This window comes from Amblyomma americanum, chromosome 11, assembly GCF_052857255.1.
Source record: "Amblyomma americanum isolate KBUSLIRL-KWMA chromosome 11, ASM5285725v1, whole genome shotgun sequence".
NCBI lineage: Eukaryota > Metazoa > Arthropoda > Arachnida > Ixodida > Ixodidae > Amblyomma > Amblyomma americanum.
In genome coordinates this window covers 85344710-85371905 of record NC_135507.1, presented here as the reverse complement: position 1 = coordinate 85371905, position 27196 = coordinate 85344710, and the positions used below count along the sequence as shown (strand labels likewise).

General features: G+C 52.4%; 1 protein-coding gene across 2 annotated transcripts in view; it reads right to left on the bottom strand.

Annotated features, from left to right (window-relative positions):
• Window positions 1-1013: 1013 nt before the first annotated feature.
• Window positions 1014-27196, bottom strand: part of LOC144109967 (membrane-associated guanylate kinase, WW and PDZ domain-containing protein 3-like) — a 129602-nt gene continuing 103419 nt past the window's right edge. The window contains exon 6 of one of the 2 annotated variants that reach the window (XM_077642770.1): window positions 1014-6727. In XM_077642770.1, coding sequence (XP_077498896.1) covers window positions 5960-6727 — 768 coding nt within the window. In that variant the 3' untranslated portion in view covers window positions 1014-5959. The remainder of the gene's footprint in view (window positions 6728-27196) is intronic. The other variant, XM_077642771.1, reaches the window with a different exon arrangement.

The window sequence follows — 27196 nt, the reverse complement described above, 5'->3', positions numbered from 1 at the left end:
CGTTATGTTGTTGAAACCAATATAAAAAAAGATCAATTATAAGTTACTCGGCGCAGGCGAGTTTTGCTTGCAAGTACGTGTTTACTGAAGTCTTGAGCACAAAATTCTGGCCTTCCTAATTCTTCAGTAAGCCAAATAGGCATTCTCCCTATGCTCTACACACGAATTATCCTTTAGATAGTTAAGGAGGAGGAGGGAAAGGCAGTGATGTTAACCAGAAAGGGGTTCCGGTTGGCTACCCTGCACTGGGGAAATTATCCTTTATAAAATTTATAAATTACATTTATGTAATAATTTATAAGTTATAATTTATAAATAATTTATAAATTATAATAATAGTTAAAATGTGCCTAACTGATACAATTACTTCGCGTGTTTTGAAGAGGGAATTTGCTTCCGTTCCAAGCACCAAGATCCCGTGTTTTTAGTGATGGAAATTTACTCCAGGGCTTGGTTGGCATACCCTGCCCGACAGCTTACTCCATTTTTTGCCTTTATTAAGGATAATTTATAAATTATATTTATAAATTATTTATATTATACGGGCAGGGTATGCCAACCAAGCCTTGGAGTAAATTTCCATCACTAAAAACACGGGATCTTGGTGCTTGGAACGGAAGCAAATTCCCTCTTCAAAACACACGAAGTAATTGTATCAGTTAGGGACATTTTAACTGAGGTTTGAACCTTCTCCATTTGCAGCACTAGCAAACTGGTCTGCAGGGGGAGACGACATGCACCCGACGCTGTGTGCATTGACTTCCCGTGTTATTTGCGTCGCTCATCTCACGATGAAATAGCAAACGCCTACCCGTACGTTAATGCGACAGTAATAAGGAAATGCCGATACATGCAGCTGCCCCAAAGAGAAGGGGAAAAGAATCTACTCACCTGATCATGCAAGGCTGCGAGATCGCATCGCGCTATAACTAAACCATCAGACACACACGCCCACAGGACAGGAGGATGCTACCCTGCCTTCAACGCGTCGCATGCAAAGGACACGAAGCGGCTGTCACTTCTAAATAGACGTTTATTTGATTTCACTCAAGTTGCCCTCCCCGCACACTGGGGAACAACGCATCAACAACAGTGTCCAAAACACGGCGGCATCCAGGAGGGGAAAAATAAGAATAAAAAAATGCCAAGCCGGCCCTCTCAAACAATGCATAAAAAAAAAAAACGAACAGAACAGGAGCGTGGTCCATTGAAAGCTACAGGGGAGAAGCAAAAAAAAAAATCCTCGTACAAACGTGTCCGCAGCACACACGACGAGAGCAAAACAGGGTGCTCAGCACGCAATCCAGGATATTCCGGGTATACCGGGGATGCTGAGGCACGGGTATTTTATGCGAGGGCGGTTCCGCCTCCAATGTCGGTCGGCAGTTTAGCGCACGAATGCGTCGAAGGCACTTCGGTTGAGCAAGACACGCCTACCGCGCGACGGAGGACCAGCAATCTTGGCAAACCGAACGTCGCAAGCGCGTCGCCCATTCGAGCAGGCGACGCCGCGGCTTCTCGTAAAGCACGGACGCAGTCCAGAACAGAACGTGTGTGCTCTCATCACCTTCTTAGTTTCCTCACAAGCCGCAATAGATTAATTCACGCCAAAACACGTTAGTCAACAACGAACATTCGGAACTTTCAAAACGATGATTGGAACCAACTGAGGGGACACAGTTGGGGATTAACTGCTAATTCCAGCTGGTATACGCAGGCTCGAACAGGCGACGAAGGCGAAGACGCCAGTGAATAGACGCGCGAGTACTGGCAGCGTTGCCAGGTCAGCCGTTGCTTTGTGCTAAACGGAAGAGATGGCCCTGGAAGACTAAGCACCGCTCATAAGAAGGAAAAAAAAAAGACATCACGTGCCTTTGAACACGCACACGCGAACAATACGAACCTTCTACTTCTCACTTAAGGGGAACTTCCCTGCGATTCACGTCAAACAAGCAGACACGACGCAAACTACAAACGCATACAATTCAACATCCCGAAATAGGGAAGATAAGGCTGGGTTCGCCAGCTCCAGACTGGAACACGCTAACAATTAGTCAAGAAGGGTCAAGGTCACATTAGCAGCAAGCAAAAGGAAATTTAACTAGGCATGAAAAAAAGAAAGTGTCGTCACGAAGGGCATCTATCAGATCTGAAGAGACCCATTTATGGTTGCAGGCTCAGACCAACAATGTGCAAGAGAGTGGGTCAGAGAACTATGCTGGAAATTTTTACTCGAAAAAGAAAAAAAGAACTAATACCTCCCCAAGCTGCAAAAAAAATAATAAAAGCAGACAAGTACCACATTCACGCAACCGGCACAAGAAAAAAAAAAACAAGTCAGTTCAAATTTCACGCAGAAGAAAACACTGAAAGGCAAAAAGTCTCGTGTAAACGTGTATATACTATATATGGTCAGTGTAGAACAAATACATCTCTCATTGTGTAAAAAGCTTCAAAAAGACACGCGAATAGCCGCCACCACAGTCAGAGTGCATAGCACGAATTCTCGGCCCCGGGTTTCGGTAGAACTGTGAGAAAGAGATGACTCCGCGAGCGACGTCTGTGTGTAAGTTAAGTGCGTCATTTCAAGTTCAGAGCGCGGAGGGATGACAGGAGGGAAAGGGCGGGGGGGAAGCTGTCACAACCATATTAACCCACAGGCTTACGAATAACAACGTACAAAAACTGTAAAGAGAACTGTCAAAGGCACTTGTCGATTTCACCGCGATCATTCGAGCGTCGCAGGGAGGATAACGAGATCAAAACTGCGTTCAGGCCTCACCTCGTCCGGTGTTTTCTTTTTCTTTTGGAAATAAGCACTTTCCAGCTAACTACATTGGCAGTCGCTTCGCTGAGGAAGACCTCGGCTGTAACGGGGAAAAGGCACAGAATCCTCTCACAACGCGCACCCCACGTAAGCTGTCTGCTACGACCATTTAAGCACACCGCATTGCTCCACTTAATCAGGGTGTACTCCGGCCATTAAAAAAGTGGCAAAAAGATATACATTTGAGGAAAATTGAGGCTGCCTGCAGGATAAAGCAACGGACATCTTTTAACCACCTGTTATCAGCCTGCAACTAATCCCGGTCACACCCGAAACTAAGGCCATACGCCACATGCCGCTCGACGTACCACGTTGGCGCAGCCAGGCTTGATAACAGGCGCGATAGCTCCACTGAAAGCGCACCTCCATCCGAATCGGCATTGGAACTCCTATGGACGTCCCAGGGACGTTCAGGATGTCCACAGGACGTCCCAGGGAGGTTAACTGCCTATTGGGGAAATTTCTCTTCCAGTGTTGCGAAACGCGCGTAGACATCCAGGCTCCAAATACGAAAGTCTGAAACGGCAACCTTAACTTTCCTGGTTCTACTCGAGAGCTTAACATCCACAGATGGTGGCTAGATGCACCATTACCAGCAGGCCGCTTTTCGGAACGACCGTGGCTCTGTGCACATAACGCACCGGCCACGATGTGTCTCAAGACTCTTGGAGAAGTCTAAGTGAGCGCAAATGTCTGCACACACGCAGGCCGCGCCTGATCAAAGAGGCTGTCGGCGTAAGAGGTACAGCCACTTTATATCGCTGGCCCCTTTCGACCGGGAAAGCTCGCGAAGTTAAAAAAGAAAGTCTCCAGTAGGTCGGAGAAGTCGCTCGGGCGCCTGATCACACAAGCCTGATAAAACTTCCTCGTTTTCGGATTCGAATGCGGCGCTTCTTGCAAGCGCAGATGCCTCTCTATATAACAGCAAGAAGAAAGAAAAAGTGTAAAAAAATGAGCCCGGCAGCTTTAGTGGTCTATGGCTGCCCCAATGTTACGTCGAGTGCGTCGGCCGCGCAAGCAGCGTTTTATGGATGCCGGCCCGAATCGGTGCCAGTTGGGAAGACGACGACTTCGGTCGGACGCGGCTTTACGGTCGAGGTTTGGCGCTCTTGTCGAAAGCCGGAATTAGTACCTCGAAGAGTCATCGAATGCGGCCAGAATGTAGTGTTTCCCTATCGAGACGGCCGAAAACTTACACCGTTCATTGCCCACACTTTTCCTCCAAGCACGCGTCAAAAATGTGAGAACCTTAATCTAACTTTCGTATTGTGTTCTCCGCGGGACCCCCAAGTCTAGGGACTCGCCAAACAATGCCATCCAGCATTGAGAAGGAGTGGAGACGCAGCATTTGACCGAGTGCGAGCTGACGACCAGATAACGTCACGTAACACAAGACGCACCAATAAACAAGCATCCAGTGGTGGCCCCTGGTGGCGCACAATGCAAGCCACAAGCGCTTTGCTTTGCGAAGTATATGGAGGATAGCTGTCTTTTTGACCACCAGATGCCGCCAGCCTATGACCGGAGCGCCCGTGACACCCTCGCGCCGCGACAGAGAGGGCAATACCAAATTCTGTACATTACTGACCGACGCACAGTCATACGAGATGGATCGAGAGGAATATGACGCAGTGGACATGATGAAAGGTGCACAAAAACTGGCGGCGATGCACCTGTATAAACAATAGCGTTTTAATACGAAAGTTCGTTCGGCTCTAAGGCGACGCTAACTGCGTTACGCCTAGAGGAAACGCCCACAACATGGACAAAGGGAAGCCGTGCCTGAAGAATTTGCGCTGTGGTTAATTTTGCGGTCGTAGCAAACGCGCCTACTTCAAAGCCAATCCTTGTCACCGCACACGCTTTAAGAAATTTCTATATCTGCAGCAGCTGCTTTTGTTATCTTTTCTTGTGTGATACCATCGTCTATTCGTCCATGCCAGCAGAAAGAAATCAGAACAAACTCGCTCAATGCGCAACAACAACTACGCTCAGCATAGAGAAAAGGGTTAAAAGTAATGCAACCCGCAAAAAATTGATAATTTTTGTTTGTAAATCTTGCGTACAAGTAAAGATGTTGACGTAAAGGTATAAGCGTGGATTATTATATAAGGCACTTTCCGCCCAAAAAATTAAAAAAAATGACAAGACGTAGCTGTGAGGTCCTGTACGACAACGGTTCCCGTTTCGAAAACACAAACCATGAGAGAGAAAAAAGAAAGGCCAACCAACAGGCAGAAGATCTCAGGGCAACAACAATGTACACACGGTTAGGAATGATTTTCACGAACCTCCGGGTCAAAAAAATTGTCACGAAGAAAATAATAAGAAAAAAAGTACAACAGACTAAGCTACATATCTTCACCAAACGCACGCAGTGTCCGGTCCAGTAGCACAGCAGCACCTTTGCACGGCGCGAGGTCCCAGCGGTGATGCACAGAGTCCGTTTTATCGGCGAAGCAGGCAACAAACTTCGTACACGTCAACAATGAACGACTAAGCTGCTCACAGGCACAATTTTCTTGTTTTCTTGGCAACGGATGTGACGTCACGCCAGAGGTGTGAAACAGCAGCTGCCGTGATCAACTTCTGGAGAGACCTCGCTGGTATGAATTTTACGGGGGCCAGGGCGCCACAGTTTCCGCCCGCCAAAAAGAGAAAGGCAGCCAACTCGGCCAGCACTTAGAAATTGCCCTAACATCCTGTCCTAGTCCCAAGGAGTAAATGTGACGCGACCCTGGTCTGCGCCTCAGAGACTCCCTGAAACTGCAAGGCACGGGCAACTGTGTCTAGGCGGCATTCCTCAAGGCAGAGGTTTCCCCACTCGGGCAACGCAGGAAAGCCGCCCCCACAGACCGGTAGGCACACCTGCATCATACCGCTTTCTTCCACAGGACCAAGGGCGCACGATAGCCGTGCTCTACGTGTCCCCAACAACTGTCCCATTTTCTCCAAGCTGTCACGTGTAGAAAAACAACAATAAAAACCAAACAAAGAGGAGCGAGCTGCTCACCACGGACCTGCGCACGAGAACGGCTGCCAGCCACAGGCACAAAGAACCTCGGCGCGCGCAAAGACAAAGCGGGAACCGGCGGGGATGATCGAGGGACACAGCTGCCGTGCGGGGCGCCACTACATCTGCTCGATGATCTTGTACTTCTGGCGCAGGTCCATCTGCGTCTCCCTCGGGTCCTTCTTCTTGCGCGAGCGCAGCAGTTCCCGCAGCTCGGACGCCTTCATGGTCAGGTTGAGGCCGTCGGCGGCCGGGGGAACCGAGCCGCCGTTCCGCACGGGCGAGGCGGCGTGAGCCCCGCCGTTGTGGCTCGGGCCGTGGTTGTTCTCGGGGCCGCCGCTGCTGCTATGCACGGCTTGCCTGGCTGCCGGCTGGGGCACTCCCGCCAAGCCCCGGTGCAGGTCCGAGGTCCTGCGCACCTCGGAGTTGTTGATCTGCACGTCGTAGGCCTTCTGGACGTCGTACGAGCCGGAGCCGCCGTCGGCCCGGTCCAAGGACGAGGTCGTGGAAGAAGTCGAGGTCGCGGTCTTGATCACAGTGGTCGTCGTCGAAGACTCGATAATCTTCTGGTCGCGACCGAAAACGGGAGAGTCGCGCGGGCTGGAGGACGTGGAAGACCGCAGGTCCGAGGTCCTGGAGCCGTTGACGGCCGCCGAGGAGCCCTTGTCCGAGACGGGCGTCTCCAGGCGCGGCGTCGATCGGTCGTCGCCTTCTTCCTCGCTCGTCGGGGTCGGGGAGGCCGCGACGACGACCTCGACGGACGACGTCTCGTCCTCGTCGTGGGTCTTGTGGACCGTGTGCGAAGCCCGCTCGGCCGCCTGCGGAGGAGTCGACTGCGGGCTTGGCGTCAGCAGTGGCGTCGAGCTCTTGGACAGGTCATCTTGCTGCTGCACACAGAGAACGGGGATTTGTTAAGTACGCCTTAGACTAGACCTTTCAAGTGAGCTGCAAGGGGCCCTTCGCGGGCGTACTGGGAAGCGACAAGAAAAATCTACACACATACACAAAACCGCTGGAGTGAAGGAGTGGGCCGCTATTCAGACAGCACAGTTAGCGGTCCTCAGAGGGGCTTCACATTTGCTTCAGAGTATTGTAAATGATTTAAAAACAGACACCAAAATGCACAGGATGAGCCATAATACAAATTTAAAACGCCCAGGCGCTAACTAACCAGAGACGGGGCTCTTCTGTAAGAGGAGGACAGCACGCAATTCGTGCCCTGCAGCTAAGACAACCAGAGACGTCATCCGTGTCGGGTTAGGGAAGAAACGCGAATTAGGGATATCCTGGCTGACAACAAAAGGCAGGAATAACGGACATGGAACAGGGAATGAAGGCAAGATAACTGATTGTCGTATAGAGCATGCAGCAGGGGGCGGAGGAGATTAAGATGTTTAAATGTGTTTGTTGAGAAACAGAAATGGCGCGGTAACTGTCTCGCTTCTAGGCGGACACCTCAACCGCGCCGCGAGGGACGGGAGGAAGGTGGGAGTAAAACACGAAAGAGGTACAGGTGCCGAAGTGGAGACATCCGGATTAATTTCGACCCTGCAGGGATCTTTAACGTGCACTGGCATCGCGTAGCACACTGGCGCCTTTTGCGTTTCGCCTCCGTCGAAACGCGGCCGCCGCGGTCGGGTTCCAACCCTGGTAATCCGGCTCAGCAGCCAAGCGCCCTGACAAAATGTCTGCGGTGGTACAAGCTGGCCAAAGCTGGATCAGCAAGGGGTTAACAACGGTAGAAGCCCTTGTCCTGCAGTGGACAGTTGGGCTGAAGGTCATCATCCCTGTCTCACACCAGTACACGAGCCTCGGCTTCAAATATGCACGCGCAGCCCCGCTGAACGGGAAGATGACCGTGCCGTCACAGGGTACGCCGACAGACGGTGGAGCGGCATCCAGGAACCCCGGAAAAGCCGCGACGCACGCTAACCACCGGGCAGCGACCGGACACGGACGCGCATTAGCGAAAGACGAGCAGAAGCGGAGGCGCGCATGCACTCAGCGTATAGAGAGACAAGTCAGCGAGCACGCAGACGCGGGCGGCAGCGAACACGGCAGCGTGGAAATTCATTTGGCGGAGGTTCGCCGACCGACAGAGAGCGGCGGCGGCGATGGCCGGAGGTCGCAGACTGCGGTGGAAACGCAATAACGGCGTCATTCTCCGAGAACGCAACCTTTGGCGCAATATACCAGCTGCCTGGAACTCCCCCTCTCCAAACTCGAGCGGGAATGACAGCGGCGATAATGGCCGACCAAGGCGAGTGTGCCGGTATACAGCGCACCACTCGAGAAGAGGGAAGCGGGGGCCGTCTAATAGCAGCGGCGCAGGGAAGTCGTGGTGCGGCCGTTAACAACGGCGACGCGGCGCTTGGTCTCTGGCGATTCGCGGCCGCGCAGAGGACTCGCGCATAAGCACGCACGCAGTCCAGAGTAACGCGCGCGTGGCGCTGCAGAGCCGGACCGCGGCACACAGGACTGTCCATTCACGGCGAGGTCGCGCGCGTGGGCCATGCTTGTGCCGCGAGCCTCATACCGTGCGCGCCTGCATATATACAGGCGAGTGGGTCCGAAGCGTAGCTATGGGATGGGCCCATCAGAGGCGCCTCTCTTCGCTCTGTGACCAGGATATGCAGGCATGCAGAAGACGCGATGGCGAGCAGGCCTCTTTGGACAGTACTTGACGCGTACCCGCCTCTTGACGTATACATCCCCCTTCAATTGTGAAATTTAAAAAGCAAACTGGGGCTATACCACAACCTTCGCTGGTGAGCGACATTTGTAGTGGCGCTCACAGGGTATACACCCGTGGGGCAGGCTAACGGGCGCCCTGGTCGAAAAGGATCGTCGATCGGTTGGCCGCTTCGTGCGCCGCCGCGACGGTCATCCTGACTACGGCCAGTACTGCAGGACAAAGGCCTCGCCCATATCTCTGCAATGAACCCTGTCCTGCGACGGTAAACGGGGCTACAAGTATCAGCTGAGTGCGCCTTCCGAAACACTGAGGCTGCTGCGAAACGTACACTAATGCGGCCCCCGCGAACACGATCGAAGGGGGGCGCTGAACCCGAACCTCTCCGGTCGGTGCGCAGTTCGAGCACAGGCGAACGGCGAAACGAAAGTGGGCGGTAAACACGCGAAGTGCGCTCTACTTCTGCGGCCATTCCAAGCGCGTTTTTCGTTTTTGGTTTTCCCTCAGCATTTCTTTCTATTTATTTTCTAAATCTCAGGACGCTCACACTATGAGCGCGGATTGGCACTGAGAAGAAGAATTTCGCCACGGCGCCTCTATTGTCCCGCGCATACAGCCAAAGGGGCAGGCCCCGTCGTGAGACGCGCGTTCCGCAAATACCGCGACCGTCGGAAACCACTGAGCCACTGAGAGAAGAAAACCGACGGAGGCTACGCTGCGAGACCAGCCATGAGCGTCCAGCGCACCCGCGCGTAGTTTCAAAAACTTCGCCAGCGCTCCGAAATATCAACCACTAACGAAAAAAAAAATCGAAAGAAAGAACAGGCTCGAAGGTCGGCGCAAAGGTCGCATACGCCGCGCTTCCTCGCCGACTCGATAATGACCCGAGTGGCCATTATTTTTTCCGTCTTTCTTCCTCTCTTTCTTGTCGCCAGTCTCTTCAGAGGACACACCATGAGCGCAGCGCGACCGACCTGCGCCGAGGTCTACCGTCGGGCAAAGGATGACTATTGGGCTATGTATGCGAATGGCCCGAAGGTCTTCCGCACGGGTCGCAGAGTGGAGAGAACCGCGCGATGGGAGAAGTGCGTATTATATTCGGCCAGACTGCAGATCTCATCGTAACCGCCGCCCGACGCGGTCTTTGCGACAAGAAAGGACGCGCCGGATGCACCCTCCTTCCCAACCTTAGCCGCAGCTCGTCTAATCAACGCCAACAGTTGACCTGGAGGCGAGGTCTATGAAATTCTCCTTCACCGAATGATACCTCCACGAATCGTGCGTCCATACCTGTTCTTTCTTCGGCAACTGTATACGTAAAGCTACTTCCTGCGTACAGGTTTCAGGCAATCACAGACGGACAAAGCATTCCATGCAGACGGTCGCGGAAGCCAGCACCGGAATCCTAACAGCTATATAGTGGGATACAACTCAAGCACGAAGCGGCTTTTCCCCGTCAAAGGACCCCCTTCCAGCCAATGGCGTCGGCCGATGAGCCTGCTAGCGTAACAATGCAGGGAGTGGCAGATGAAAGTAGATAGCCGCTCCCTGCGTAATATAGGATAGTACCCTCCTTGCATTGTCACGCTATAGCAGGTAGGTTTTTGAGAATCAGCCGATGCCATTGGCTGGAAGGGCATCGGCTGGAAGGGGATCCTTTGACGGGGAAAAGCCGCTTATTTCTTATGTTGAATCCGACTGTGTACTATATCGCACTCCGAATATGCATATACGACACAATCACGCCATGACCGCGCTGTTCAACCAAGGCGCTTCATCAAGATAAGGTTCGTTTTTTTTTTTTTGCCCCGACAACAGGACGTCCAATCGGCGACACGGTCCATTCCATAACGGGGGTGCGTCAAGGGGCTGCCGAGTCTGCGGACATGTCGTGATAGGAATCGAACGACACATGAGCCTATACCACGACTTAGCCATACTCCTTCCGTCGCTGATGAGTGGACAGGTGCCCCTGCGGAAGACATAATCGCCAGGTGCCACGGAACCTGCGGCAGATTGGATGAGGGAGTCATCATCATCATCAGCCTGACTACGCCCACTGCAGGACAAAGGCCTCTGCCATGTCTCTCCAATTCATCCTGTCCTTTTCCATCTGCGCCCACCCTATGCCCGCAAATTTCCTACTCTCGTCCGCCCACCCAATTTTCTTCCGGCCCCTGCTACGCTTGCCTTATCTTGGAATCCACTCCGTCACCTTCAAGGACCAGCGGTTATCTTGCCTTCGCATTACATGCCCTGCCCAAGCCCATTTCTTCCCCTTGATTTCGACTAGGATGTCATTGACCCGCGTTTGCTCCCTCACCCACTCTGCCCGTTCCCGGTCTCCTAACTTTATACCTATTATTGTTCTTTCCACCACTCGCTGCGCTGTCCTTAACTTGAGCTGAACCCTTTTCGTTAGCCTCCACGTTTCAGCCCCCTATAGGTGAGCAACGAGTCCAGGTTGGCTTTGAGGAAGTATACGCTCTCCGTTTATGAACGAAGCTTCCTAGGACTTTCTCGCTGCTACACGAACTGAGAGTTAGTACCCCTGTCAAGAGCCCAAGTTGAGGGCGGATTGTCACCCTCTATGAGTGTACTCTGGCACAGACAAGCGGCGTAAGCGGAGTGTTGCTAGTCGATCCATCCATATTCCACACTTTAGCAAGCTCTGGTTAAGGAGGCTCTGAGGAAAAATTTTTTAATTCGCCTGTGTCGACACACTGCTGCATTCTAAAACGACAACGAAGCTACCTTCACTGAAAACGGGGCTTTTATAAGCTGGAATAGGGCAAGAAACGAAGTGAAGGTGTCGCCACCACGAGTGGATTTCTCAAGTAAACAGCGGTGCGTCGTCAGAGTCCTTTGTTAGCGGACCCCGTATACGCTAGGCTACGCCGTCGTTCGCTTCAAAACGATGATCACGTGGTCGCTTTCGGTGTATACGTCACGAGTTTTCACCTAGTTTCGGGAAAACTTCTAAACGGAATAGTTCCCGGCGTCAAGTGCGTCTTATGCTTCCGGGCAAACACCGACACTCTCCCCAAAAGAAACGGAAAGAATAGATTTTTACTAACAACAAAACCTGTATGGAGTTGTCCTAGCTCACTCGGCATGTTGTGCCCACAGCGCTTGTAATTAGGTGATTTCTTTTAACATCTATAATTACTGTGAGTTTTATCTACTGTACACAACGAATTTGTTTGCGCATGCAGCTGTAAGTACGTTTTACTATTTATTTTTCTTTCTTTAGTTGCCATGCTCTGTACGATGTGTCCCATGTTACACGAGGTTCACGCTTGGAAACATTGCATATTATCGCCTTTTCGTCAACCTCCTCGACAACTGTGTTGTTGCAAAAATAAACTCCACTTTAACTGCCACGTTAGGCGCGTAATTGTCGTCCTGGTGTCACGACACCGAACTTGGGTGTTTCACCGAGGCGCTTTCTCTCTGCCTACACTCTAAACATGAGTACACCTATATGGGAGTGAAAAGAGAGTAAGCTGCCCTCTAGGGCACTTCCTTTTAGGGGAAGAGTAGGTTGCCGCAGCCCCGGGGTAGATTTGCATCACCAAAAATACGGAACACTTACGGTTGGCAAATCGAAGTTCCCTCTTCAGAACACCTGAAGTTCTGCACTCCACACAGAAAGGAGTTAACAAGCAGTCAGCTATCCTCTTGCGCCCTCCCCTGTGCTAGAGGACAGCTTACCCCCTTTTTACTCAGATATTAATGCGTAAGCATTGTATGCCTATGTTTGCGGTTTCGTGTCTTCACGAGCTTGTCGTCACGATAACGTTCGAACGAACTGAGTTATTAGAAAATGAATGATAGCATTAGATAGAGCATCCAAAAATCTAGCAGGGGAAATCATGAGCTGTATGTGGGGTAATTAATTAATTAGAGCCAAAAGTGTCCAAAAAGTGGGCGGGGCCGGCGCAAATTTGGCACCAAATTTGAGAACACCGGAAGCGGGCGGAGCTAAAGCGTGGCGCCAAATCTGAGAAACCAGAAGTGTGGACGGAGCGAAGCGTGGCGGCAAATTTGAAAACGAAGCGTGGCGTCAAGTTTGAAAACTCGAAATGGAAATGATGGAACTTGATTAATTTAAGCAAACAGGGGTAAAGAGGAGCGAGGTCAATGCTTACGCATTCCTCCAACGTGGGAGCCGCAGTGATCTCATAATTTTTTTGTGTGTAGAGTAGACTTGTTTCCAGTGCCGGCCAACGACCACCCGACGCCGCATAGCCGCGCGAGTGTTAAAAGAGGGTTCCACGACGGCGGGCGGCCGTCCTCGCCGACAACGAGTGGGGGCACGCAGACTAGACAAAGCAAACAACGACGGAGGGGGGTTGCTCCGTAGACAACGAGCGTGTCATGCGCGTGCGACACGCTGTTCGGGCACCTCCTCCTCCCCGATCACGACGCCGAGCAGCCGGCGCCAACGAGCGCCGCCGCGCTCACGGCGGCGGAAGGAGCGTCACGCCGACGCACGACGTCGCAACGCGGCCCCCACGCACGCGCAGTTACGTCAGCAGCGTACCCCGACTGCACCCGAACGCGGTACACAACGCTACGGACAGACGCTGCAGCCCGCCCAAGCACACGCGTTAGACGCCGATTTATGCAAGTCGAGGAACAGCTCGGCAGTTAGTTATAGCGTGGGCAGGCGGGCTATATAGTTGTTGACTCGCATTGGAATGCATGCATATCTTATCCTCGCAAACAAGCAGCCACACAGGAAAAAAAAAAACAGAGGGACCGGACAAGGCCGCGCCTTGTAAACTGAGAATTGGTTTTTGGGGAAAGGAAAAGGTCCAGTATCTGTCTCACATATCGGCGGACACCTGAACCGCGCCGTAAGGGAAGGGATAAAGGAGGCAGTGAAAGAAGAAAAGACGAAAGAGGTACCGTAGTGGAGGGCTCGGAATAATTTCGGCCACCCGGGGATCTTCAACGTGCACTGACATCGCACAGGACACGGGGGCCTTGTACGTTTCGCCCCCATCGAAACGCGGCCGCCGCGGTCGGGTTCGAACCCGGACACTCCGGATCAGTAGCCGCATCCGGAAGTCTATCCAAGCGCACGAGGTTGCTTTGCGCGGCCCTCGGGAGAGGGGGAAGCGGGGTGAAGAGGAGTGCCGTTTACGTAATACTGACGATGCTTAGTAGAAGTTCGTAGAAGCCTCCTCCCGAAAATTCGGTGAGACCTGCCGAGGATCTCCTCGATGTTCACTGGATGTTCGCAACGCTGTGCACGCTGTGGCGATGGTATAGGTATATGTAATATAGTATATGTGTTTTCTTGCTTTTACCAAATGTGCTTAGCTACATGTTTTAAGTTTTTGTCACATGTTCATTTTCCTCCATTTGCCCCCCCCCCCCCCCCCCCCCCCCGCAACGATGACCTTGTGGTGCTGTAGGTACTTGTATAAATTAATTAATTAATTAATTAGATTGTGAATTGAACTGCCCTCCCTGGAGTCCGAACCGCCAACGACTGGAACTTCTTTCACCCACGATATCGCTGCTACTACCTGCCCATCTTCCTTTTTGCAACTTCTGTACGACCTTTTTTTTCTCAATAATTATTCACCATGGTTCTTACTGCAAGTATAAGAACCCACCCCTTATGTAATGCCCCTCCGGGGGACCTTTAAGGTAATAACGTGAAATGAACACCTGCACTGCTGGAAGTCGGATCATTTCCACGAACGCACACCGAGCAGGTTCGGCGAGTCGACCACGGGCGCGGTCGAGCGCCACAACACGGGAAAGCCTAATGGAAATGAGCGTAGCAGCATATATGGCACGGCTGTAAGGAGACAAACAGTTCGAACGAACTTGCTATATACGTTGCCGAGTCCAACGGCCGGCTGCGGTAGAGCCTGAACGCGTGGCTCGGCATTGACCACGGACCACGCTGCTGCCTCGGCGTAAACTCTGCCTGCATTTTCCCTTTCGCTATAGCACACGCATGTATAGCGTATCTTCTCGCCATTAGGTTTGCTCGAGTAGCATGCCAGGCCGACAACCAGGCAGACCTCTCCTGTTCCGTTAAAGTCCCCCTCCCCCCTCCTCCTCCATTAGGTTTGGTTTTATAGGGGTTTAACGTCCCAAAGCGACTCGGGTTACGAGGGACGCCGTAGTGAAGGGCTCCGGAAATTTCGACCACCCGGGGTTCTTTAACGTGCATCGTACGACATTTGGACGTAGTACGTATACAAGGGTGTTTCGACCTAAGACTACGCAGTTTTTGAAAGTAGGCTTTTTGAGTTAGAAGAGCGCTTTCTCCATCATAGCACTGTCAATGGTCAAGTACAGATGTGCTAACTAGCAGGCTGGTTAACTAATATTGAATATTGAACTTTTTAACTGTTTACTGTTATCAATAACAGCTGTTACAACGCGGTTACCCTCAGAGCTGTGGCCCAACAAATTCTGGCCACATCCCGCCAAAATACCCGCGCTTTCGAGAAGCTTGCAGGCAAAGCAACCTCTCCAGTGCACATAACTCGTCAAAAAGCGTGTTAGATCACAGCGGCGAAGGTAACGACATTTTCGAAATTCTAAAACTTGATAGGGATATTACTAACGGTGCGCAACACGCCTTTCAAATAGTTAAAGGCTAACTACTGAATATTAGTCAACCAGCCTGCGAGTCGGCACGTCTTAGCTGTATTCTGATGTACGGAGGGCAAAGCGCTTGTCTAGAACATGTCGGCGTGTTTCGGGCCCAACATGCGATATTTGGCGATAACATTTGGTTAAAAATTATCTGGATGTAAGCACGTGCAGGTGAACTCATAGGATTTCATATTGTTTTGCATTCCTGGTAGCAGCGGCTTTGGGAGCTGCGGAACACACAGTTCGGTTGTTCTAGACATGCGTTTTGCCCTCTGTGCAACACCACTGACAACGTTGTGCCGAAAAAGACGATCTGCTAAATAAAAAAGCCTATTTTCAAAAACCGCGCAAAGTCTCGGAAGAAACGTCCTTTCGGCGCTCCTAGGAAGAAGAAGTGTGACAAATGCGTCTTTCGCCATGTTTCGTATCTGTCCGCAATCGCGCGTACAAAACTGCGCATGCGCGATTGCGGACGGCGGCGTCGTGGTGTAACGAGATGAAAAAAAAGACGGCGCGCAATCCGTCGTCGCCAAAGCACTCTACCCAGAACCTCCGTGCGCAAAAGGGGGTAACGTCGGGTTCCCAGAAGACGGTCGCGCGGAGAATACGAGGACATTGCCGAAAACAAAAACAAAAACAAAAAAAGGGGGCGCCGCGCGGAAAGATTCGAACACGACGCGCCCGCCGCAAAAGAAAAAAAAAAATCCCGCGGAAATAGAAGGCACTCCCGGAACGCGCGCACGGCAACAAGGTCGGGGTAAATAAAGTAAACCCGAGAAAAGGAGACACTGCAGGAAAGCCGAACGCAAAAGCGAAGCGCACGTGTGCGCAGGCACAGGAGAAAAGCATTTGCGGAGGACTGTATGTATATAGATGTATGCACACAGACCCAGCGAATGAAGAAAACGCGCAGTTGCTATTATGCACCTCGCATGTGCAGGCGTTTCCCGCTTCACGAAGATCGTTTGCGCAGTGAATGCGGCGCGCTACGGCAGATGTCGCCACAGGTTCTTCGCGGACATTATTCGCTGCCGCGCCATTTACATTAGGGATCGCTCAAGTTGAGTGGGGGCTTGTTTTGCGGAGATGGAAATTCCGAAAAGGGCTAAACTTGTTTTTTTAAGTCATTTCCCATGTGCTCGAAGCTACCTTTTCATCGTTCTGAACAGCTTGGAAACATGCGCACATCTGGTAACCACTCCTGCAAGTTCTCTTCGGTTGGTGCACCTGACCTGCTTCTCAAATGCAGCCTCTCATATCTTACTCCGGTAATCTCGGAAATGTTAATCGCCAGGGGGCGAAATAGGACGGCTCCCATATGAGTTCCTTTTTGTTGTTGCTGCTGTTCTCCACCTCAATAAATAAATATAAGCTGTGACGACCGTACTGACGAGCTGCGCCAGAATACCAGGTCTGCGCACTGCGCGCGAAACTCCACAAAATATTGTTTTCTTACAGAAAAAGTCTGTCACAAAATATGTTTGTGCACCGCGGTGGCTCACTGGTTAGAGCGCTCGGCTACTGATCCGGAGTTCCCGGGTTCGAGCCCGACCGCGGCGGCCGCGCTTCGATGGAGGCGAAACGCAAAATGCGCACGTGTGCTGTGCGATGTCAGTGCACGTTAAAGGGACACTGAGGAGAAATTGAAGTTGGCTTGTATCCATAGAATACCAGCTCCTGATCACAAAAACGCCACTCTTCCTGAAAACAAAGCTCTTGTAATGTAGAAAATAGCAAGAACCAAAATACAGGTATCGCCGCCACAGGTCAATCTCGCAAGTACAAGCGTGATGACTTCCTAGGACAAGAGGCGCCACCATGGAGGAATTTTCCTTACTTCATGGATGTCACGAATCTCTGAGGCTTGCAAAGGAAGGTTGCGCACCGCACCGCTACCCGCCAGAAATCACGGAGTCTCCGTTTACGTCACGTTTCACGTCACTACGTTCTGTGTCGTCATAAGAGTTCTTCGTGTCGTCATAAGAGTTCTCGAGTTTGAATTGGAGCGGCGTGAAAAAATTTTTCAACTTGGAATCCAAATTTCTTTGAAGTAAATGCATCTTTCGCTCCCGGACAAGCGTCTACAAAGCCATGAAATGCCGAACTATCAGATATTGCTAACAAAAAAATTTTGATAGGGTTCTCCTCAGTGTCCTTTTAAAGATCCCCAGGTGGTCGAAATTATTCCGGAGCCCTCACTACGGCACTTTCTTCATTTCTTCTTTCACTCCCTCCTTTATCCCCTCCCCTTAAGGCGCGGTTAAGGTGTCCGATGATACATGAGACAGATACTGCGCCATTTCCTTTCCCCAAAACCAATCAATTATAATTACTATTATCACATTTTATCGTACTTAATATACATTTGCGATTTCCTCACATTTGTTCGCTTTTTAAATAGCTCACGGTGCGCTTGTCTTGTTTTCCACCAGCCGGTATCGCCAGAAATTTCATCGGTATTACCGCGATTAATAATGACTGATTTACAAACAATTTGTCAACAAGTAAATCTGTTGACGCTGCGTCAAAAATTATGCAGTTTCATGCAAAGCACATAGCTGATAACTGACCGCTTCATCAACCATTTCGTCGGCAGCAGAAAGGTCTTTCTTATTTGCACAGTCCATAGTTCTGACGTGAGAGAATTATAAAAAACAAAACAAAAAAGCTTCTCCACGCACATGTCCATTTCCAGCCGAGGCCAGATGATCATTGCCTGCTTCGGGAAGCGCCCGCACGGTGCCTCCACTGTCGTTTGCAAAGCGCGATTAAACTCCAAGAACTTTCCTGGAACGCCTCGACGATGGCCGCCACGCAGGCATACCCTGTCCCCAGCTCTCACCGCCTCCATATGTGCATGATTTTCAATAAGAGACAGGCGACGCGTTACGCGACACACTGCACGGTGCCGCCCCTAGCTCCGGAGACAGTGGAGGGGCAACTTTTGTGTACCTATACGCGACACCAACTCGCCAGTTGTTTATTTTGTTCCTATAATCGGTGGGGAAAATAGAAGACCGCGAACCTCGGTGGCGGTGTGCGTTGACCAGACATGGCCGGCACCGAGAACTCGGGGCACAAGGAAACGGCGACAGGGACGAGCCCAACCTGTACCAACACCTGGCTACGTGTCACGGAAGCTTCTCGGCTCAGACACTCCCTGCAGGCGTCTAAAACGAAGCCAATCAACGGTGTCGGAAAGAGGAAAACCAAGCTCATCGGCCACCCGTAAGCGCAAACACCAAGTTTTTCCCTCAAGGAATAGACTCACGGGGTAAAAAAAAAAGAAACTGCAATATAAACTCTGATATGTAGTTTCAATTCACTACAACACCAAGGCCAGCCTGCTTTAAGAACTGGAACGACAACATACGACGTATCAGGAGTTAAATTGCGTTTTTTTTTTTGTAGCGATAGCTACATTACGGTAGCATTTCGAGCGTTCAGCGTGTGGCGGCGCCGCCACGCTGTCACATCGTTGGTCACGTGATGCGGAGCAGCTGCCGGCGGCGCGGCGCCATGGCTGATCACGTGGTTGGTGACGTGACCAAGTTCCACTCGGCCAGCTGTAACTATCGCGTCACTCCAGGTTTAACCAGGGCTAAACCACCGCCATTTTTTTTTCGCGCCGCACAGGACCTAAAGATCAAGTCCGGCCTTCACCACATGGTCTGGACATGCCTAACATAGCAGATCACAGGTCCGACATTACAAACCAAACCCCACATCACTGGGAGGCCGCCCAGCTCAACTCAGGCCCGGTCCGCCAGAAACGGCTGGCGGACAGGGCGGATCAAGCGAGCAGCTCAAGCCGGTGGAATCCTGAAAATAGGAGCGCCAACCTCGAACCCTCCCCTTCTATACTGCAAGCAAAAGTTTTGAACAACCGAGAGGACCCCGCAGCAGCACGGGAAAACTTTCCGAGGGCGCAGTGACACGAATGGTGGACTAAATTTGGGCGTCGTGAATTAGCCGAGAATCTGGAGAATACCAGAGAGGAGGCTTTTAACGTCAGGCCAGCTATTTCCTCCTTCCCCTACTCCTCTTACAGCTAAGCCTGCCTGCTCAAAGGTCGCCCCTGAGATGGAGTACACAAATACGCCAGACGCCCACCAGACCACAACTGCATTCGGCCTCAATCTGCATGGAAGCATCGGCACGATGCTCGCCGGATCCTGCTATTGCGATGCTGCAGCTACATTTTCAAAACCACCGCCATTTCAATTCTATTTTTCGGCGCATCCCGTTTCGGCAGCAGCAGTCACCATGCAGTTGGCGCCGTTAGGCTTAACCGAGGGAAGCAATAGCAGCAGGCCGCCGGAAAACGGCGACCATCCCTTCAATCGCATTAACGACAAAGTGTGCGAGTCGTCGCTAGTCCGCGTCTTGGCGCCGCCTCGCCAGCGGGTGTTCGCGCGTGGCCTTTTCTCGGGCCTCTTCTCCGCAGCTATCGCATACACACGGCGGCGAAAGACGAATGACCCATTGTTCACGCGCCAGCGACAGGCTGGCAGCCGGCATTAGAGACGCCGCGGAGCCAAATTGGGAAGAAGAAAAAATGAAAGAAATACGGGCTGGCGAAAGACGATTCAGACGCGCATTGTTCGCTACTCGGCCGTGAAAATTCAGCCGGGAGCTGCATGCGCTGAGGAAACAACACAAAACGAAGAGGGCGGCGTATTTTTAAAGACGAATGTATTCACTGCACGGAGCTTCGGCGTAAATATCTTTCCTACGTGCGCGTATACGCCACGAATATATATGCTCTCTGGAGAGTCTGGAAAACAAAACGCAGGCGAGTATAGATGCATGGCATCGAACCCCGGACCTCGCTGCAGCGAGGCCGGCGTCTAGTTATACTGCGCCACTACCGTATTTCGTTTTTATTTGTGAAACTGTCTACGGCATACCGTCACGTAGTGGTGACGGCAGTCCAGGCAGTGCGGAAGACTCCGAACGCAGGCTTCCAAAAACTGTTTATCGGACCGACCTGGGCCCACGATGAACTAAATGACTCGGCGGCGGCGATAGCCACAAGCGTGCACGGCGCACGCGGTCGTTGAACCGAATGCCCGCCGTTCGCGGCAGCGCTCGCTTTAAAGCTGGCGATGAAACTTCAAGCTGAGGGGCCAAAAGCAACTACGACAATCTGGGAAAATGTGGAAGCATTTGCGCGTGGCCGCGATCAAAATTGAAGTGCAGTCTAATCTCTCGTCACGAACAAAACGATAACGCCGCGTTCCAGTGGCTTCGAGCGCGAACGAACAAACTACAAAGATCCCCGGCAATATATATCACGCACGCACGAACACACACGCAAGCATGGCACTGGCCACGTGCAGTAGCAGTTCCGATATCATACACGATTTTCACAAACACACTTTTGCACGCAACTTTAGCACTTGTCAACTAACAACTGGGAGACGAACCTGCGCATGCAGCAACGCGCCCCAGCGAAAGTATGCGCAGACGACGCACTGGTGCCAGGCGCGGACCGCAGTGAATGATGTGGCTGTATACGCAACTTCGTCAAGGCTTCCTTCCATTCCTTTAAAAGTTATCGCACCCCTGGCCATCAATTAGCCATAACAGTCCGGCAGAGAACGACAGAGGGGGAAACTTACGTCTGCTACAATGCGTATGGCAGACGACTGAAAGAGCTGAAAGGGAAAGTGTTGTGTGAACTGTTAGCCGATCGCTTTGATATTTACAATGTATTGTGTCTCACTTTGCAGCTGTAGGCCAAGTAAAGCAACGTTACTATGTAAAGGGGGGTCCGGAGGTCCCTCGAGTGACCTGCGATCACTTTTTACCCGGAACTACCCATATCTAGATGTAATTAAAACAACTTCAACTCGCACTTGAACTTGAAGATCCCTTCCTCTCAAGTCACGCTAGACTGCAAGCTGGCGTCGACCAGCGAGCCATCTGGCCTTCTTCCCCATCAAGCTGTGCACACATTTGCGCACGCTGCTGCTATACCATCACTTCCGTCGCGTTATCGTTGAACTCAGTGACCCGGACCGATACCCGCACGCTTTCTCGAACCGCGTTCTATCGCTCCAATATCTGCCCCCGTCGTTCGGGCTGCGACTGCGCCTTCAAAGGGTCTTCAGATTCCATCTCCCTCGCTCACGGGGGCTTCGCGCGAGACGCTTGATCTCCATCGCGGAACGAAGTCGACGAGGCGACAACACGCGTCAACGGTTTCCCTATCTGACTGCCAAGGACGCCCGACCGACATCGACAGCAGTTTGCACTGAATCCACAAAGCCTCATGCAGCCGTACGCGTGAGAACGCTCGGTCATTGTCCGTTTGCCAGCGTGCCCTACAGGAACTGCATAACCTCCCACCGACACACACTCCCTATCATTATTCCCCAGTAGCGGTTCTTCGGTACGGGGCAGAGCTGTATGGGGATCTCCGATGGCAACGCAGTCGTTATAGTGAGTTAACACCCACTGTTCGATTGTTGAAGACGCCATTGTGGCTAAAAAAAAACTGCGTAGACATCTATCGACAGAAAGCTTATAAATCTCTGCCTCCGAAAAGGCGCGAATGCCTAGCAGCAGCATTATATGATTTCCTCGACCAAGGAATTGCATAAATGGGTATGAGCAGGGCATGCAATGCGAAGGCAAGACAACCGCTGGTCCTGAAGGGTGACGGAGTGGATTCCAAGAGAAGGCAAGCGTAGCAGGGGCGGCAGAAGGTTAGGTTGGCGGATGAGATTAGGAAGCTTGCCGGAATAGGGTGGGCGCATCTGGCAAAAGACGGGGTTAATTGGAGACACATGGGAGAGGCCTTTGCCCTACAGTGGTTGTAGTCAGGCTGGGGATGATGAGTTTACGGAATGACAGCGTGGTGGCGCAACACAGCGTACGCGTCACACTGGAGCAGATGCCTCCACAGGCCTTGACGGGCATAGCGCACCGAGCAAGGGAACGTCGACGGCGCGGTTAAACGCAGCGCCGAGACGGTTCGCAAAACGCGTACGTAGGAGGAAGCCCCGAAGAACACCAGCGAAAGGGAGACGAAGGCGCCCCCGGAGGCCCACACGAAGTCTCATCCGCCGCGCGCAGACGTCGGTCGCCCCCGCTGGGTGGTGACGCACGACTTGCGGACGCCAAGGAGAAGGCGCAGATGCGGCCGCGTCTGTTCGCGATGCGCAGTGGGGACGACCACGAACCAGCCTTCAGTTGCACACACTCCCGAGAATGAGGACGACACACAATGGGTACAGGGTGACAACAGAGAGTGACTGACAGCAACAAAAAAAGTCGCAGCGAGCGGATATATATTCCACACCCCGTGACAGTGAGAGTGTGCATGGTGGGAAACAAAGCCGGATGGGCAATATTCCCAAACCAAGCTCTTGGGGCCCCAATGAACGTTCCCAATGCAACCCTCCCCACAGGCCGCGCTCGGCGCCGGCATTACAGCCGACTCATTCGACTGCGTGCACAGGTGCACCATCGGAGGTGTGTGTGTGTAGGGGGGGGGCAGCTGTCACCGCCTTCCGGTCTCTCCTGGACCGGGGGTGCTCTCTACAGCAGGCCTTCGCGGTGTGCGCAGCGCGATAGAGAAGCTACACGCGTTGGCGAGACCGACGAAAGCGACGCGATTACGCCAGTGGGACGACGAGAAAAAAAGAGAGAGAGAGAATGGAGGGGAGGGGGGAGCGAGAATAAACGCCGATCTGCCGGCAATGTGTGTCCGCCCACCGATGTACGCGTACCAAAGGTGGGGGTGGATGGGGGAGCGGGGGGGGGGCGGTAGTAGAAACGGTTGAGCGGCGGCGCGGCGGACGTTATTGGCCCCGAAACGCACTTTGGCGTAAAGTCGGAACGCTGGTATGAGCGCGCACGTATGCGCACTAATACATGGGGGGGGGGGGGGGGGGGGGGGGGGGGGGGGATCGCATGAAGCTATACGCTAACACCATTTCTCGCGTTTACCCAGCCATCCCGGGCACTATCTGGTCACACAACGCTGACTTCAGCACAAACTGGGCCCCGATGACGCTTCGCCAGTCTTGAACGGTAAGCCGAGGGCACGAGCCTGCCGTTAAGCACCCGGTTGACCCAACATGCATTTGAGCTAGGCCGCCTATAGCTATGGAACTGTCCATTACGTACTTACAACGCGGAATGAGTCCCTGACTGGCATCACTGCACACGGTCTATAGAGAGTAGTAACGACAGCAGGGGACAAGCGTTGCGGATAGTCACTGAGCCCTTTCCTCAAAAACCAATTTTTAAAGTGGAAAAAAAAGTTAAGTGTAACATGAGCCCCCTATAATCAGGACGGAAAACTTACTTTGCAGCGAGAACGAAAGACTGCAGCGAAGCATTTACCGCGCCAGGCAAGGACACGACTCGACACACGGTCCACCGGAGTGCAACGAATTCGTTTTAACTGCCGCGAAAACGAACCCCCGTCGCATTTCCTTTCCTTCACTCGAGCACACTTCGGCACTGTTTCGGACACTTCGCGGAATTCAGCAACACGCGTTACACCGACATCATAGCGGCCGCCATATTTGGGACCAGAACCGGGGCGGAAATCTGCGCGTTTTTCTAATCCCGCCTGCTCAGACCAGCACCGTGGAAGCTAAGCTTTGGGCTCAATCATGGCGCCCGTGACGTCACGCGCAATCCACGGCCACGTGCAACAAGATGCTCGACCGTCACCTTCGGGCGATCGCAATGCGAGAGCAGTTTTTTTTTTATTCGATCTTTCGGAAATGTGCTCCATACTTTACATCCGCACATATGAGCCGCGTAGGAATGCGCAGGGTACGCCGGTTTATAAAGGGATTACACTTCACTGTCGACCCACAGCCTGTGTCCTTCAGCATGCATCGAAATCTCGGTACACACTAGCGTATATTTTGCGTTTTGCCTCCCTATGAGATTTCACACGCATCCCATATAGGGTCCCATATGCTTCCCACCATCGTCAGCCTTATGAGCCTGACTACGCCCACTGCAGGGCAAAGGCCTCTCCTATGTATCTCCAATTAACCCTGTCCTTTGCCAGCTGCGCCCGCCGTATACCCCCGAAAACTTTTAAATCTGATCCACCCATCTCACTTTCTGCCGCCCCCTGCTACGCCTGCCTTTCCTTGGTATCCCATATATGCGACCCATGCGCCCCGTGTATCCCATACGCCCATACACCCTGTATATCCCATACACCCATATACCCCATACATGGTATCCCATATATCCCATACGGGGTCCTATACGAAACCAGCCCATCAGCGGCAGTCCGCTCGGTGTACTTCCCAGTGCCTTCGGGGCCTAAACGTCCCGCCGCCTCGCGCTGTTCCCGGAGAAGACACCGGCAGATCTTTTGTTTCCTTTCTCTCCACTACTGCGTCGCCCGCCGAGTCGCGCAGCGTCGGCGATTCCGCGACCACCCGTGGAAGCAAAGAGCGGTGGTGCCACGAGGCAACACGGAGACAGCGTTCCCCCCTCTCCCTCTTTCTCGCGGGCGCAGTCAGTCATGCAGCGATCCGGCTCCGAACCAGTCGCCCATGCATGCAGCGCCATGCGGCCGAAAACAAACGCAGCCGCCGCACGCCTGAGCAAACAGCAGCCGAGCAGGAGTGAGGGAGGGAAAGAAAAAGAAGATAAACTCCCGGGGAAACACGCGGTACCCGGGAAAAGAGCAAGAAGGGGAAAACAGAAGAGCATACCCGACAAAGTTTCAGCCCGTGTGCGCACCGTGCGAATGTCGCGGTTGCGCCGGGGGTTAACCCTCCCGGGATCCCCACGTGTCTCAGAAACAACCGCCACTTATCCACTTTTTCTTTTCCCGGGGGCGTTAGCTACGGGAATAAAACAAAATAAAAAAAAGCACCTGCAGTTGGCACCGGATCTTCTGAGACGGCAAGGCGATCGTATGCGCATTAAGCGGTTCGTTCGTGTACGACTTGCACTGGGGATGTTAGTCGTGACCTCGGAAAATACGGTGCTTCACCAAAACCCACTCTATGGACGTAGTGTCGACCCGGGCAACGCGAACAAACCCTATTCTTCCATTACAGCTGACGTCGAACCGACGAGTCTTTGACCACCATACTTTTTTGAGAGCGTGAGCTCTACTGGTCGCATATCCAGCCTCCGACTCCACGGATAGAATCCAAGATAGCGGCCTCCATAGCAGCGACATTGTATCCTAGTGGTTGCGATGGCAACCGAGGTGGTTACATAATGGAACAAAATAACAAGAGGCGGCAGCTCGATACCCGAGCACCACCACTTGAAAACTGAACTACGTCGATCCGGTATATACATGCCCGTCCGGCAGGCGTCAAAGTCAGGCAACTTAGTCACAACATTCGTGTACAATTTGTGGGCCGATCGTTTGCCGCAGAATGTTCCGGATGGTGTCATATGATTGAGCGTTTCGTGCGACATAAACTTACTAGTTAAGTAAGAGCCTATATTGCGGTAGGGATTCAAATCTGTGATACAAAGAGTGTTAAAGCTCGATATTCGAGCCCTGCCTCAGCGTCGGCTCATTTTTTTTTTCTTAGTCCCACTACATAGTATTAGTTCACAGCGCTGGTGTTAACGAGCCTCCATCCCCAAGGCGCTCGAGAGCGCGCAGAGGAGAGAGCTGGTCCAACGGTGTATAGGACGCTTCGTAGCCATCTTGCAACCGAACTTAGTTCAACTTAGTTCTTGAACCGCCAACGTGACGAGTAAAAAGTCGGGCTGCCGTTATTTTGCAACGACGCGACTCGGCTGCTACTCCGTCCACGGTACCAACGCGTTCCGCGTGTTTGGCTCCGAAATCCGACACGCATGGGAGAAGTGTCTTGAAAAGCAAGACACAATGCAGCGAAGTCGCAGAAGAAAGACGCGCTCGTGGGCCGGGCAAACGCCGATGAGTATTCTGCAGGCTGCATAAACAAAGCGACCGGAGACTGTGGTGCCACCCACACACCCGGATGTGCCACGAAAACAAACGGACTATCCGGGAAGAACCTGCGCCGAATGCTCATCATCGCGGCGTACGTGCACCTTCGGAGCTGGACGAACTCGACCGTTTCCCGTAGGGAATTACCCTTCGCCTGAACAGCGCGACACCCAATTCACTTTCTCCGGGCCAAACTTTTTTCTCTTGCCGTTTCTTTTAAATCCGTGATGCCCCGCTACACAGTGTACCACCATCAACGGAGGCTTTCAGCACAGCGGAGGCGTTAGTTACTACGAGGCCACTAGTTATGCCATATGCACCGTTCAAGCAATGCTGTTCCTCAACGAATGAGCCTGCTCCGTTGCTTATTGACTCAGCGAAACGAGCACTCGGCAAGTCCAAAGGTCGCTGCCGTATGTCTTGTGCCTTACCGTTTGCTGTTGTGGCTGTGCTAGTTCATCCCTCCCCGCAGCGCTGCACACTAAACAAATTCTCACCCTTAAGGGTGCAAATCAGCTGTCCCGAGACGAACACCCTTTTGGGTGCTAAAAAGGGTGCAGAGATCAGCACCCTGCAGGAAGGGTGCACAGCATGAAAGTTTAGAGGGCGCGCATCAGTCCAAGGCTTTTGCTTCATGGGTGGATCAATGCGGAGCCCCCTTCCAACATGCATTCATAGAGGTGTTATGGAAAAATAGTACCCTTTAATGAGGGTGCAACCATTACATCCTCTAAAGTATCATTAAGTGCACCCTTCTTTAAGGGCGCTGATCTCTGCTCCCTTTTTTAGCACCGAACAATTGGAAAAGGGTGTTCGTCTGGGGACAGCTGATTTACACCCTAACGGGTGAGAAATTGTTTAGTGTTTGCGCTGTTTTGACGCATGCTGTTTTGTCGTGTACAACTGTTATTTCATGTTCCCACTGGCGTAGCCGTATACAGGTATACCGGACGCGGCTGCGCACGCCCAGTGGCCTCGCCTGGCCCAACCCGTGCCACTACGCATGCGCAGGAGCCGTCCGATAAACCGGTATCCGTCTGCGCTAGAACGGCTCCGCTATGCTAAATACCTCTAATGAAACACAATGCCAATACTCACACA